This window comes from Pelophylax lessonae (genome assembly GCF_965119305.1).
Source record: "Pelophylax lessonae genome assembly, chromosome: 7".
NCBI lineage: Eukaryota > Metazoa > Chordata > Amphibia > Anura > Ranidae > Pelophylax > Pelophylax lessonae.
In genome coordinates, this window is record NC_138774.1 from 45,527,912 (window position 1) to 45,543,505 (window position 15,594).

General features: G+C 48.9%; 1 protein-coding gene across 3 annotated transcripts in view; it reads right to left on the reverse strand.

Annotated features, from left to right (window-relative positions):
• LOC309560897 (class I histocompatibility antigen, F10 alpha chain-like) overlaps window positions 1-15,594 on the reverse strand; it is a 401,810-nt gene that overhangs the window by 6,654 nt on the left and 379,562 nt on the right. For all 3 annotated transcript variants that reach the window (XM_082264587.1, XM_082264585.1, XM_082264586.1), the window contains exon 6: window positions 8,922-8,954. In XM_082264587.1, coding sequence (XP_082120713.1) covers window positions 8,922-8,954 — 33 coding nt within the window. The remainder of the gene's footprint in view (window positions 1-8,921; window positions 8,955-15,594) is intronic.

The following is a 15,594-nucleotide window of genomic DNA, read 5'->3' on the forward strand; positions in this document are numbered from 1 at the left end:
ATGTAGCAGAAAACAAATTGGCCTAAAATGTTAAAAAATGTTGATTTTCAAATTTTTTTTTTCAAAATTGTCGGTTTTTTTGGGTTTATAGCGCAAAAAATAAAAATCGCACAGGTGATCAAATACCACCAAAAGAAAGCCCTATTTGTGAGAAAAAAAGGACGTCAATTTTATTTGGGTACAGCGTTGCACGACCGCGTGATTGTCAGTTAAACGCAACAGTTTATCAATCACAACATTTCAATAAAACTTATACTAAAGTTAATTTGAGAGTTAATTTTTTGATAAAATTTCAAATATAAGGTTGCATTGAGTAAATAGATATCAGACAAGTCAAGTCATAATATTGTGTGCACCCCTGAAATGGCAACAAACTTTGGTACCCTAACTTTTTCTATAGTTGATCCCCTAAAAGCTCTTACAGGTCTTCAGTTGAGAGTGAACTGTGAATATTGGGCCTAGAATCATTGCTCTCACTCCATCATGGATGGCGTTATATAGAATGTGTAGTGCAGTTGACATTTTCATGCATAGGCAAACTCAACGCATGTGTTTATATTATTATGTGCGTGTATGTGGGGATGGGGGTTACAAAAACAGAGGGGGGGGGGGGGGGAGGGCAGTCCCAGGTCCACCAATGGGAATGTGTGAAATCTAGCAAACCTGGCAGTGAAATATGCGAGGGGGTTGACTGTTGCCAGGATTCGTGGAAGTGATTGGGCAGCTGTAAAGCTACCAGATCACTTCCATCTGACAGCCGACAGTTGACTTGTCAGATTTACACACATTCTGGGTGGGATAAAACCCCCGCTGGGGCCAATGTATGGCATATGTCAGTGGCAGTGAAAGAGTTAAATAATATGTGTGGAAGATGTCTTATGTACATAAGCAAATGTCAGGTTTTATAAAAAAAAAAAAAACATTTGCTCCAAAATACATTCCCCTGCCAGCTTTTCTTGGTAGGAAATGGCACAGGGACCCCCAAAAATCCCATAGCAGATCACTGTCCTTGATAAGGGTATCATGTAGATGTGAAGGGGGACCCAGGCAAAACAAAAAAATTGTGTAGAACAAAAAAGTGTGTCTGGACAGTCGCACTCCAATGCAAATATTTATTGAAAAGAGGATAAAAATACCACAGCATACAGGGGTACGGATCAAAGACAGCTGACGCATTTTACACTAACAATGCTGAATCATAGCTATGATTAAGCACTGTTAGTAGTGTGAAACGCGTTTATAAATATTTGCATTGGAGTGTGGCTGTCCAGACATACTTTTTTGTTCTACATGGCTTGCACATTGAGCCTGCACCCTGCACCTGTGCTGTTACTGTGAGGATTTTTGAAGGCATTTTGACCTGGAGCGGTGTGTGGTCTCTAAAAAAATATGTACAATACCTAAAAATGAAATTTAACAGGGGAACCCTATGTAAAAGAGGGCCCTCAGATATCCAGCCCTTCACCTATGTGAATGAGTAAGGAATACATATTACCCCTGACTACTCATTCACAAAAAGATTTTGAACTGGTGCTGGGTATACAATAGTAGACCAATTATTAACCACTTAAGCCCCGGAGGATTTGGCTGCTAAAGGACCAGGGGTTTTTTTGCGATTTTTTACTGCGTGACTTTAACGGACAATTGCGTGGTCGTGCGATGCTGTACCTAAACGAATTTGACGTCCTTTTTTTCCCACAAACAGAGCTTTCTTTTGGTGGTATTTGATCACCTGTGCGATTTTTTGATCACGCGCTATAAACAAAAAAAGAGCGTAAATTTTGCAAAAATAACAATATTTTTCACATTTTTTTATATGAAATTCCCCAAAAAAAAAAGTAAAAATCAAAATTTTTTAACATTTTTCGGCCAATTTGTTTTATGCTACCTATGTTTGGTAAAAAAAATCGCAAAAAGCGTATTTTGATTGGTTTGCGCAAAAGTTATCGCGTTTACTAACAAAGAGAAAGATTTTTGTCATTTTTGGTGTTTTTTTTTTTAACGCATAATGGCGGCGATCTGCGATTTTTTTTTCGGTACTGCGACATTGCGGCGGACAGATCGGACCCTTGACTGACATTTTTGACACTTTTGGGGTTACCAGTGACATTACTGCAGTAATCAGTGCTATACATATGCACTGTTACTGCAAAAATGACACTGGCAGGGAAGGGGTTAACTTTATTGGACAGGGAGGGGTTAAGTGTGTCCTAGGGGCGTGCTTTCTACTGTGTAGGGACATTGCTATTGGTTTTAAAGCAAAGATCAACCGTTCTACATAGTAGAACGGTCAGATCTTCACTTTTACACAGGGAGAACTGACAGGCAGCTTGTTTACACAAGCTGCTCTGTCTTTCTCCCTTCACAGGAGCGATCGTAGTGTGGCCGGCGGACATCGAGTCCGCCGGTCACACGCACTGACTTGCCTGTGAACGAGCCGCGGCGGGCGCGCGCCTCGGCGGGCGCGCGCCCGCCCGCTATAGGCTCGCAAGTCAGTGACAGGCGAGTGACGTACCGATACGTCACTCTGCCTGGCCGGGGCTGACCGCCGCAGTATATAGTCGTGCGGCGGTCGGCAACCGGTTAAACCAGTTATTTTGATATTCTAATTGTTAGTAAGGAAAAAATCAATGTTTGTTTTCAACTGCAGTGATGACAAAATTTAAAGGAAGTAAGATGGAAACCATTTATAGATTGTAAGCTCTAATGAGCAGAGCCCTCTAATTCCTCCTGTATTGAATTGTATTGTAACTGTATTTCTTCCCTCATATTGTAAAGCGCTGCGCAAACTGTTGGCGCTATATAAATCCTGTATAATAATAATAATAATAATTTCTCAAATATATTTATTTCTAACAGCGCATGTTTTTTTTTTTTTTTGCTTAAAGTGATATTAAAGTCTTTTTTTTATTTTTAAAAAATACAACACATGTTCTACTTACCTGCTCTGTGCAGTAGTTTTGCATAGAGCAGCCCCGATGTGTTTCGAAGGTATGTCCTTCATCAGAGCTAAAAGCAGGTTTTGTCTCTGATGAAGGACATACCTTTGAAATGCATCAGCCAGAAGAGACCCTGGTGAGGACCCCCCTGAGCTTGAGTCATGGGACCCAGGCGGCACTTAGAGAGGGGCTACCCCCGGCCGCCTCTCCTCTTCTTCGGCTATTGCTAAAACAAAAAAAAAAAAAAAAAAAAGGTCAGCGGCCGGCCTGACATGCACACTGCGCATGCGCCGCCGCCGCTCGGAAAAGCCCGTAAACGTTCGGCTATTTCCGGAAATAGCCGAGCATGTACAGACTTTACCAAGCGGCGGCGGCGCATGCGCAGTGTGCATGTCAGGCAGGCCGCTGACCTTTTTTTTTGGCGCTGGGCAGTGCCATTTTTAAATCCTAAGGCGCCCTTTAGGAACAGGTAAGTGAGACTGCTCCCCACACAGCCACACTACCTGCCATTATGCGGGGCTGCAGGCATACTACAGAAGATGCAGTGCTGTGGGCATGGTACATGCCCACAGCACTGCATCTCCTGTAGTATGCCCGCAGACTCCTCTACCATGCCCGCAGCACTGCATTCTCTTGCACGATGCCCGCAGCCCCGCATTCTCCTGCACCAGTAGCGTCACTGGGCGGGTGCGGGGAGGGCGGTCCGCACCGGGTGACACCCGCCAGAGGGGTGACACCACCTAAGCCTGAACCTCCTCCCAACCTTCCTGAAATGCCCGCAGCGTGTGCAGGCAGCGGGTTGTCTACACGCCGCAGCAACACTTTGTATGTTGGCCGGGATGTCTCTCCAGCTGCCTGCAGTCTTCTCTTGTCACTGTGTGTACGGACTCGGAGTACACTGAAGCCGCCCCTCCCCTTCTTGCTGTGATGTTTACTTCCTTTCCTGACTGTACACAGAGCAGAAGGGGGGAGGAGGCACACCACACTGCTTGAATTGCATTCTCTGTCAGGATAAGAGAAGCTGGGACAGATAAATTGCAGGTAACCCTTCCACTGCTGGCACTTTATCACTGGAAGGGATCATCCATGTTCTTTTTAACTTAAAAAAAATTGAACTTCAACAGTATTTTACATTTAGGAGAGTGCTGCTGTAATAGGTCATGTACTATGCATCCAGTCTCTTGTACACTACAGAAGCATGCTCCCAGTCTCAAACAACCCCTGTATAATGTCCGCAGTCTCTGTCTGTCTCCTGTATAATGTCCGCAGTCTCTGACCGTCTCCTGTATAATGTCCGCAGTCTCTGTCCGTCTCCTGTATAATGTCCGCAGTCTCTGTCCGTCTCCTGTATAATGTCCGCAGTCACTGACCGTCTCCTGTATAATGTCCGCAGTCTCTGTCCGTCTCCTGTATAATGTCCGCAGTCTCTGACCGTCTCCTGTATAATGTCCGCAGTCTCTGTCCGTCTCCTGTATAATGTCCGCAGTCTCTGACCGTCTCCTGTATAATGTCCGCAGTCTCTGTCCGTCTCCTGTATAATGTCCGCAGTCTCTGTCCGTCTCCTGTATAATGTCCGCAGTCACTGACCGTCTCCTGTATAATGTCCGCAGTCTCTGTCCGTCTCCTGTATAATGTCCGCAGTCTCTGACCGTCTCCTGTATAATGTCCGCAGTCTCTGTCCGTCTCCTGTATAATGTCCGCAGTCTCTGACCGTCTCCTGTATAATGTCCGCAGTCTCTGTCCGTCTCCTGTATAATGTCCGCAGTCTCTGACCGTCTCCTGTATAATGTCCGCAGTCTCTGTCCGTCTCCTGTATAATGTCCGCAGTCTCTGACCGTCTCCTGTATAATGTCCGCAGTCTCTGTCCGTCTCCTGTATAATGTCCGCAGTCTCTGACCGTCTCCTGTATAATGTCCGCAGTCTCTGTCCGTCTCCTGTATAATGTCCGCAGTCTCTGACCGTCTCCTGTATAATGTCCGCAGTCTCTGTCCGTCTCCTGTATAATGTCCGCAGTCTCTGACCGTCTCCTGTATAATGTCCGCAGTCTCTGTCCGTCTCCTGTATAATGTCCGCAGTCTCTGACCGTCTCCTGTATAATGTCCGCAGTCTCTGTCCGTCTCCTGTATAATGTCCGCAGTCTCTGTCCGTCTCCTGTATAATGTCCGCAGTCTCTGTCCGTCTCCTGTATAATGTCCGCAGTCTCTGACCGTCTCCTGTATAATGTCCGCAGTCTCTGTCCATCTCCTGTATAATGTCCGCAGTCTCTGTCCGTCTCCTGTATAATGTCCGCAGTCTCTGTCCGTCTCCTGTATAATGTCCGCAGTCTCTGTCCGTCTCCTGTATAATGTCCGCAGTCTCTGTCCGTCTCCTGTATAATGTCCGCAGTCTCTGACCGTCTCCTGTATAATGTCCGCAGTCTCTGTACGTCTCCTGTATAATGTCCGCAGTCTCTGTCCGTCTCCTGTATAATGTCCGCAGTCTCTGTCCGTCTCCTGTATAATGTCCGCAGTCTCTGTCCGTCTCCTGTATAATGTCCGCAGTCTCTGTCCGTCTCCTGTATAATGTCCGCAGTCTCTGTCCGTCTCCTGTATAATGTCCGCAGTCTCTGACCGTCTCCTGTATAATGTCCGCAGTCTCTGTCCGTCTCCTGTATAATGTCCGCAGTCTCTGACCGTCTCCTGTATAATGTCCGCAGTCTCTGTCCGTCTCCTGTATAATGTCCGCAGTCTCTGTCCTTCTCCTGTATAATGTCCGCAGTCTCTGTCCGTCTCCTGTATAATGTCCGCAGTCTCTGTCCGTCTCCTGTATAATGTCCGCAGTCTCTGACCGTCTCCTGTATAATGTCCGCAGTCTCTGTCCGTCTCCTGTATAATGTCCGCAGTCTCTGACCGTCTCCTGTATAATGTCCGCAGTCTCTGTCCGTCTCCTGTATAATGTCCGCAGTCTCTGTCCGTCTCCTGTATAATGTCCGCAGTCTCTGTCCGTCTCCTGTATAATGTCCGCAGTCTCTGACCGTCTCCTGTATAATGTCCGCAGTCTCTGACCGTCTCCTGTATAATGTCCGCAGTCTCTGTCCGTCTCCTGTATAATGTCCGCAGTCTCTGTCCGTCTCCTGTATAATGTCCGCAGTCTCTGTCCGTCTCCTGTATAATGTCCGCAGTCTCTGTCCGTCTCCTGTATAATGTCCGCAGTCTCTGACCGTCTCCTGTATAATGTCCGCAGTCTCTGACCGTCTCCTGTATAATGTCCGCAGTCTCTGTCCGTCTCCTGTATAATGTCCGCAGTCTCTGTCCGTCTCCTGTATAATGTCCGCAGTCTCTGTCCGTCTCCTGTATAATGTCCGCAGTCTCTGTCCGTCTCCTGTATAATGTCCGCAGTCTCTGTCCGTCTCCTGTATAATGTCCGCAGTCTCTGACCGTCTACTGTATAATGTCCGCAGTCTCTGACCGTCTCCTGTATAATGTCCGCAGTCTCTGTCCGTCTCCTGTTTAATGTCCGCAGTCTCTGACCGTCTCCTGTATAATGTCCGCAGTCTCTGTCCGTCTCCTGTATAATGTCCGCAGTCTCTGACCGTCTCCTGTATAATGTCCGCAGTCTCTGTCCGTCTCCTGTATAATGTCCGCAGTCTCTGTCCGTCTCCTGTATAATGTCCGCAGTCTCTGTCCGTCTCCTGTATAATGTCCGCAGTCTCTGTCCGTCTCCTGTATAATGTCCGCAGTCTCTGTCCGTCTCCTGTATAATGTCCGCAGTCTCTGTCCGTCTCCTGTATAATGTCCGCAGTCTCTGTCCGTCTCCTGTATAATGTCCGCAGTCTCTGTCTGTCTCCTGTATAATGTCCGCAGTCTCTGACAGTCTCTTGTATCATGTCTGTAGTCTCTGACCATCTCTTGTATCATGTCTGTAGTCTCTGACCATCTCTTGTATGTGGGAGGAATTTTGCCCTTTCCTTACCCCTACACTGAGTTACACAAAGTTGGGAGGTATGATTAAGCAGTGACAACAGGCTCTTTTCCTCGCTCAGTCACCAGAGAACAGGTAGCGATCTGCGGGCTGTCAGTTTAATTTCCCCACTTCCCCCCTCTTTTCTCCTGTCAGCAGTGCAGGAGAAGAGAGAGCGGCTCTCATCTGATTGCCGCCCAGCTTACTGCCCGGTCTGTTTCCCTTCACGCTGGCCACCGCGGAGGGCCAATCAGAAGAGACTAGGGGGCATCATGGGACATGTAGTCCCGGAAGATAGGTGGCCCCATTTGTTGTCCACAGGGAGCAGACCACAGCCCCCAGAATGCACTCTGCTAGGGGGAGAGATTGAGGACTGGGAACCTGGGAAAAAGCTGAGGGAGTGAGTGCTCCACCATAAAGAGGACTGTGCTGGGGTTAGTCAGAGAGAGCCATACTGCCCAGCACTACCAGAGAGAGGGCCACACTTCCCAGCACCACCAGAGAGAGAAAGACTGTGTCACTGCCAGGGTACAGATGGGCTACACTACTGACCAAAGTCAGCCTGGTTAACCCAGAGGAAGCGAACGTATAACCGGAGGGATCACTGCTGCAATTTTGCTGGGTCTGGCAGGATGGCCTGTCAGCCATTATCCGTTACCGCTCCTAGGGACTGAGCCATTAGGAAGTGCCTAACCTGCTATCCTGTAGGCCTTATTGACCGTCGCAACCTGCTTCAAAAAACTTGAACGCTGAGCTGCTGCCCGGCCCAAATATAGGGGGGGGGGGGGTGACACCATGTTTTACCGCACCAGGTGACACCAACCCTAGTGACGCCACTGTCCTGCACCATGCCCACAGCCCTGCATTCTCATGCACCATGCCTGCACCCTGCATTCTCCTGTACCATGCCCACAGCCCCGCATTCTCATGCACCATGCCCGCAGACCCGCATTCTCCTGTACCATGCCCGCAGCACTGCATTCTCCTGTACCATGTTCCATGTTCGCAGCCTTGTAGGGCACTGTGGCACTATAAACAGTAGAAAGCCTAGTGCGCTCATCTGCCCAGTGTCTACTGCTCTGTCCTGCTCTTGCTGTCACTCCGTACACACTCACACTCCACTGACTGCTTTCATAATCCTATAGAATGTGGGGGCCACTTGGAGGGCGTGAATTTTTTTTTTTTTTGGGGGGGGGGGCAGCATTTCATTCTCGGACCCGGGCAGGAAAATGTCTTGGGCCAGCCCTGGCTCGAGTCTTTGGCCAGCCTGGGAGAGTGGAGCCATGATCAGTAGCCTGATGGGTGTTTTAACCACATATGTTTGTGAGTAGATATTTATTTGGTCTTACTGTTAATAAAAATGGTGTTGGATAATACACTAGGCCAGTGCACCCTCTGTGATTATCTATTACCACAGAGTCTCTGAGGACAACCCCAGTCCTAGAGGGCAGCAAGACTCCAAGGGGATTATCCATATCTACTATAAGAGACTTTTCTTGTTGGACTATGACACTTATGTGCAGGGGATTGTTATTGGATCCCCTATATAACCCCGCCCACTACCAGCTGGCCTCAGTTTTGTAGCAAGCAATAGGGATATGAGAACAGGGGAGGGGCCTGTGTCCGGTACTGTACTCCCAGAAACTGATTTTACAGGTAGAAAAACCTATTTTCTTAGTCATACAGTACAGCACACAGGATCTATTGTCTTTATCACAGGATCTCCAAAAGCCGTCCAACTGACTGGTGAGAAACAGCATAAAATACAACAAACAGGTCCAGGTAACAATAGAAGGCCAATAAGGTCATTCCTCATCCCTAAACAGAATGGCCCAGGAGAACTTTCCCTTCTTTCTGTACTTTGTGTGACATTAGAGTGTATGGAAATCACTAATAACAATAATGAGGAGGTTATCATTGCAGTCTGGAATAAATTGTGTATCAGGCTTAGAGGATCCTTATAAAATTCTATATAAAGATTACATTCTACAAATCATAATAATATAAAATACTACACAGAGGAATACAGCAAACATTACTCACTGTTGGTGCTTCTGTAGCCAGCCTTGTTCTTCTCTGAAATATGAAGACATGGAGTTAGGAACCAAAAAATAGAACTGCAACCCATAAACTGCATTTTAAATAATTTCTACCAGACAATATACAATAGTTGAAAAACACAATTATCATTGTTTTGGTAATTTTGTACATGGGGCAGCCATAGGCGTCCATTATATATTCCGACTCTGCTTCCTGCTTTGCTCTGCTATATGATGGTTGGGCTTTAATAATTGTAATACTTTGGACATAACTGCAGAAATCCCAGGAGTGGATTAAGCAATGCTCCAAAAAAGTGGCTTCATTTTCTGGCTGTTTTCTCTTGTTGCAGAGGAAGACACGTGTCCTCAGGTTTGTTTACTGAAGAAATTCAGGGATTTCAGCAGTTTTAAAAAGCTGCTGGCTTATTAAGGGGCCGAGTCCAACGAGGTGAATGCCACCTCATGGACTTATCTCTTTTATTTACAATATACAGTTATACTTAGCACTGGGAGTACAGCTATCACTATGGTTTTGACACTCCAATGCTGGACCTTCGGATCTCAGATATAGAATCTGCAGAATTGTATGCAGACACTCTCTTTGTCCCTCCTCTCCTCTTGTTCAGTCATGGAAGACTTTGTATAATATGAACCCATTCACAAACTACAAAGTTTTCTGTGAATGGATAGTGGAGAGGAGGGGTGGGCACACAGCAACTGCATCACTCCTGCCAGAGCGCTTCCAGTATAGTTATAGCTGTACTCCCGGCACTCTTTGCAACTGCAAATAGTGAATATAAAAGTCCATGTGGTGGCATACAACTTGTTGGACCCAACTCCTTGTAAGTCAGCAGATTTTAAAAATCCTTCAATATGTGGACCTTTCTTTGGATGTGGATCTTTCTCTGTTAATCTGGTCCCCATTTCATAAAGCAGGTTCCTGTTCTAAGTCTCAGATTAACTTTATTTGGCTCAGAAATTCTCAAACTCCTTGTTAAAGTATTAGGGCTCATTTACACTTCTGCCAACATCTGAAGAACGATCCACAGTGGAATGCTTTTCAGAGGGCATCTGATAGGTGGATATGAGGTGTTATGTTTTAACCCAGAGCCTGCACCACTGCACCAAAACTGTGTGCAATGTACAGAGCTGCAGGGTTGTGTCATTACCTTCAATGTGTTGTGAGGAGGGATGATTTTTTTGCTATGCCCATGATGCAAAGCACTGTGGCTGCGGCATTGGTACACCCCCCTCCTGCCATTGTGTTAGGATAAAGGGGCGGTCAGGGAGTGGTAAAAACACTGCTCAACAGCCTGGTATTACTGCCTGCTGGCCCCAAGTATATAGAAGGCCTTATATAACCAGTAAGCCGGGTTCACACTGGTGTGAATTGGATGTGGGTTTCCTCAGATCCAATTCACATGACAGTAGAATGTGCCCGGCACTCAATGGAGCCGATTCTCACATCTACGGGGCATCTGCGGAGCGGATTGCACAGGAGACCTGTATGTCTTCGGGTCCATTTCAGGTCTGAATTCAGGCGAAAATTCAGGCCTGATTCATCCCTGAAATGGAGAACAGGGATGCACCGGACCCCTGCTGTGAGCCGCATCTGTATTAAGTGTGAACCCGGCCTTAACCACTTTACGACTGCCCGCCGCAGTTATACTGCAGCAGGCAGCTGCTCCTGGGCAAACCGACGTAGGTATGCGTCGGTCGCACCCAGGAGGCTAGGGGGCGTGTGTGAGCCACTGAGCGGGGAAGCCGATGCAGCGGGCAGGTGGCTTCGAATGCCGCCTGACAGCCGCGATCGCTCCCCACTGAGAGAACAACAACGGTCGGCTATTGTAAACACAGCCGACCGTTCTTCTCCCTGCAATGATCACAGAGTGCCTGTGATCCTTCTATATAGGAACACATGTCTCTATGGTCATTTCACAAACCACGCCCCCCCTACAGTTAGAAACACGCCCCTAGGTACACTTTTAACCCCTTGATCACCCACAGTGTTAACCCCTTCCCTGCCAGTGTCATTATTACAGTAACAGTGCATATTTATAGCACTGATTACTGTAGTAATGTCACTGGTCCCCCCAAAAGTGTCAAAAATGTCAGTCAGGGGTCTAATCTGTCTGCCGCAATGTCGCAGTCCCGCAAAAAAAAAAAAATCGTAGATCGCCGCCATTACTAGTAAAAAAAAAAAAACAATAAAAATGACATAAATCTTTCCTGTAGTTAGCAGACGCAATACCTTTTGCGCAAACCAATCAAAATACACTTATTGTGATTTTTTTTTACCAAAAATATGTAGCAGAATACAAATTGGCCTAAAATGTTAAAAAATTTTGATTTTTAAAAAGTGAAAAAACTGAATTTTTGTAAAATCTTACCGTAAAATTCCTTTCTCAGAGTCCTCTGACAGTCGCCGCCCACTCATACAGTCTTCACCAATGGGTATTGACCTCTTATCCACAGGAGCAAGCTAGGCATAAGACTTGTTAAAAACAAAGCAATTTACATAGACACACCTACAGGGGGCTGTCCCTCTGGTCCAATACCCCCGGCTAGCCTCATTCCCAATTCAGTTTGGTAGCAAGCAGTAGAGAGTCCATGAACCCCAAAGAGGGGCGAGGGCGGCGACTGTCAGAGGACTCAGAGAAAGGAATTTTACAGTAAGATTTTACAAAAATTCCGTTTTCTCTTATGTCCTCTGACAGCCGCCGCCCACTCATACAGTCTTCACCAATGGGATGTCCCAAAGCAGTGTAGGGGTGGGAAGCGCAACCATCACAAAGGCAACACAGCACCCAGGTCAGAGAAAGGAACCTTATCTGAACAGAAAGGTAAACCCTCTGGGCAACAGAAAAGCTCAACTGAAACAACAACCCAGGAAAGCAAATAAACAAGGGGAAAACAACCCCAACAGACAGGGACCGGCAAAGCCAGGGCCCCCTCAAAGCACTGCCGCACACAGAACTTTGCGGCCAAAGGAGGCATCCGCTGATGCCAAAACATCAAGTTTGTAAAATTTGGAAAAGTTGTGCACGGACGACCAAGTCGCAGCCTTGCACACCTGGCCACCGAAGCCTGAGGTCGGAAAGCCCATGACGCACTCACCGCTCTGGTAGAGTGTGCCTTGACAGGGAAGGGCGGTACCCGTTCCCTAATTGAACAGGCCTGTACAATCGTCTGTCTGAGCCATCTTGAAACGGTCGCCGCAGACGCAGCCGTACCCTTCTGAAGTCCCACCGGAAGGACAAAAAAGAGAATCCGACTTTCTGAAGGATTCAGTGGACGACAGTACACCCTGATCGCCTGGACTACATCCAAGGAATGTAAAGAAAACTCCTTAGGATGCGCAGGATACGCACACAGCGAAGGTAAGACCATATCCTCATTAAGGTGAAAATCAGAAACCACCTTAGGAAGGAAGGATTGGTTAGGTCGCAAGACCACCTTATCCCTATGAACCACCAGGTAAGGGGTGCGACAAGACAGGGCCGCCAACTCTGACACTCTGCGGGCAGATGTGATCGCCACCAGAAAGGCAACCTACCATGACAGCAGAGGCAGAGAAAATTCCCTGATGCTTTCAAAGGGAGGACGATGCAAAACGGACAGAACCATGTTCAAGTCCCAAGCAGGTAAAGGTGCTCTCCGAGGAGGAGCCAAATGACGCACTCCTTGAACAAAGGTGCGTATCAAAGAATTAGACGCCAAGGGGCGCTGAAAAAGGATCGCCAGAGCAGATAACTGGCCCTTAATCGTGGTCAACGCAAGGCGCTGGTCCACACCAGATTGCAGGAAGGCTAACACCCTCGCCACGAAAAGGAGCGAGGATGAATGCCCCTGGATTCACACCAGGCAAAATAAGCCTTCCAGGAACGGTAATAAATCATACCGGATGAGGCCTTCCTAGCCTTGAACAGGGTAGGAATGACCGCCGACGAGAGACCCCGATCTCTCAAGACCTGGCTTTCAACAGCCACGCCGTTGAAGCCAGCGACTGTAAAGCAGGATGGAAGATCGGCCCCTGAGACAGCAGATCGTCCCGTAATGGGAATCGCCACGGAGGCTCGACGACCAGTTGTATGATGTCCGCGTACCATGACCGGCGCGGCCAGTCTGGGGCCACCAGAATCACCAACTTCGGTTCCGAGACCAACCAGCGAAGGAACCTGGACAACAACTGAATCGGAGGGAAGGCATAAATCAGGCGATACTGATTCCAAGGCACCACCAGCGCATCTGATGCGACTGCCGGAGGACCGCGCGTTCTTGCCACGAACCTTCCCACCTTGTTGTTTAGCCGAGATGCAAACAGATCCACATTCGGGGTTCCCCATCTCGCACACAGCATCTGAAACACCTCCGGGTGTAGGGACCATTCTCCCTGGTCCAGGGTCTGGCGGCTCAGATAATCAGTCTGCCAATTCTCCACACCTGGAATGTGAACTGCCGAAATTGCCGGGACGTGCGTCTTGGCCCAAGACAGAATTTTGGTCACTTCCTGGGCCGCCCGGGCACTCCTGGTGCCCCCTTGGTGATTTATGTAAGCCACCGCAGTGGCGTTGTCCGTCTGGACCCGCACAGGGCAGCCCCGAAGATGATCCGACCAATGGAGCAAGCACAGTCTGATCGCTCGCAGTTCCAACATGTTCATCGGCAGGGAGGTTACCTCCTCCGACCAAGTGCCCTGGGCAGACAGAATGCCCAGAACGCCACCCCAGGCGGACAGGCTGGTACCCGTGGTGATTACCGTCCACAACAACGGCCGGAAGGGTGTCCCCTCCGCCAGAGCCGGGGACTGGAGCCACCAGAGAAGATCCTCTCTGACTTGGCGACTCAGAGATATCCTCCTTTCCAAGGATTGAGGATACCTGTCCCATCTGGCCAAGATCTCTGCTTGAAGAGATCGCGTGTGGAACAGTGCAAACGGTATTGCCTCGAAGGCTGACACCATCAACCCCAGGGACCGCATGCAGGCCTGAGTGACGAGGAATCCTTGTCCCGGAGGGACCTGACCTCGTCCAGCAGAGTCCGGAGCTTGTCCTCCGGTAGAAAGACTTTTGCTTGGGCAGAGTCCAGGACCATTCCCAGATAAGGGAGACGAATAGAAGGGGACAAGGTCGACTTCTGAACGTTGACGGTCCACCCGAACTCCTGGAGAGTCTGAACGGTAGTTAACAGATCGCGTAATAGACTCAGGCTGGCACTTGATCTTAACAGGAGATCGTCCAGATATCCCAAGATCACAATCCCCGGCACCCGCAACAGGGCCAGAACAGGAGCCAGCACTTTGGTAAACACCCTTGGTGCGAATCGGAGGTACCTCTGATGACCCCCGAATATGGGGATGTGTAAAAACGCATCCTAGAGATCGATGGAAGCCAGGAAATCTCCCGGGCTTAAAGAGGCCACCACCGAACGGAGGGATTCAATGCGGAACTTTTGAACCCGCACAAAGCGGTTCAGAGCTTTCAAGTCCAGAATCAGACGTACCTTGCCCTCCTTTCTGGGCACCGTGAACAGATTCGAGTAAAAACCCCCGAGACCTGTCCCGATGAGGCACCGGGACTACCACCCCCTGGGCGAGGAGATCCTGAACCGCCCGAAGAAGATCGTGCAACCGATCTGGGGTCAAATGAAGAGTTGAGGGAAAAAAATCTGTCCGCTGGACGCGAAAGGAATTCGATCTTGTATCCTGATCGAATGATTTCCTGAACCCCCCTGTCCGGAATCCGGAGCAGCCAAGGCTCAAGAAAACCTCGCAGACGTCCCCCCACCCCTGGAATGGGTGAGGGCGTCCCTTCAGGTTTAGGTGGAAGGACCCGCCGGGCCAGCGTGGGTGGATTTTAGTTTGCCCGCCCAGGGCTTCCTCTGACCACCCAGGCCCTTAAAGGGTTTCCCCTTGTCCTGTGCCTTGAAGGCACGAAAGGACCCCTGATATGGTTTAAAATAAGGGCCCCGCTTACCGTGGAAAAACTTACCCTTGGGGTTCTGGGGCAGCAGAGTGCTCTTGCCCCCAGTGACCCCCATCACCAACTCGTCCAGGGAGTCCCCAAAAAGACGATTCCCCGCATAAGGGATGTCAGACACTGTCTTTCTGGAAGTCTGGTCAGCCGACCAGCTCTTGAGCACCAGACAGCCGTGCCACTAGAAGAGCCTCATCCAAGGCCGCTTCACACAGGTACAAAACCGCCAGACGCATCTGCTCCACCACCTCCACAGTAGTCGGAGGGGTGGAATCCGCCTCAAGAGTGCGTTTGAGCACCTGGGCCCAATCAGTCACAGCCTGAGAGACCATACCAGAGGCGAAGATGGGCTTCAGCAAAGAACCCGCCACCATCTAAGCGTGGCGAGTAAGAGATTCCACCCACCTATCCGTAGGGTCCCTGAACACTGGAGAATCCTCCGGGGGCATGAGAGTGGCCTTGTTTAACCTGGACACCGTGTGATCCACCTTATGGGACACAGTCCATCGCGAATCCGTAGGAGAAGCGAAAGGGTAACGGAATTGAAACCGTTTTGGTACCACAAAAGGGCGCTTTAAATTACGCCATTGTTCGTTCACCGTTTCGTGAAACTCAGCGGGACAAGGGAACACCCGTGACGCTTTTACGGTTCTGCGAGTCCCAAGGGAAGACTGCTTACCCGGTGGGTTGGGCTCATCGTCT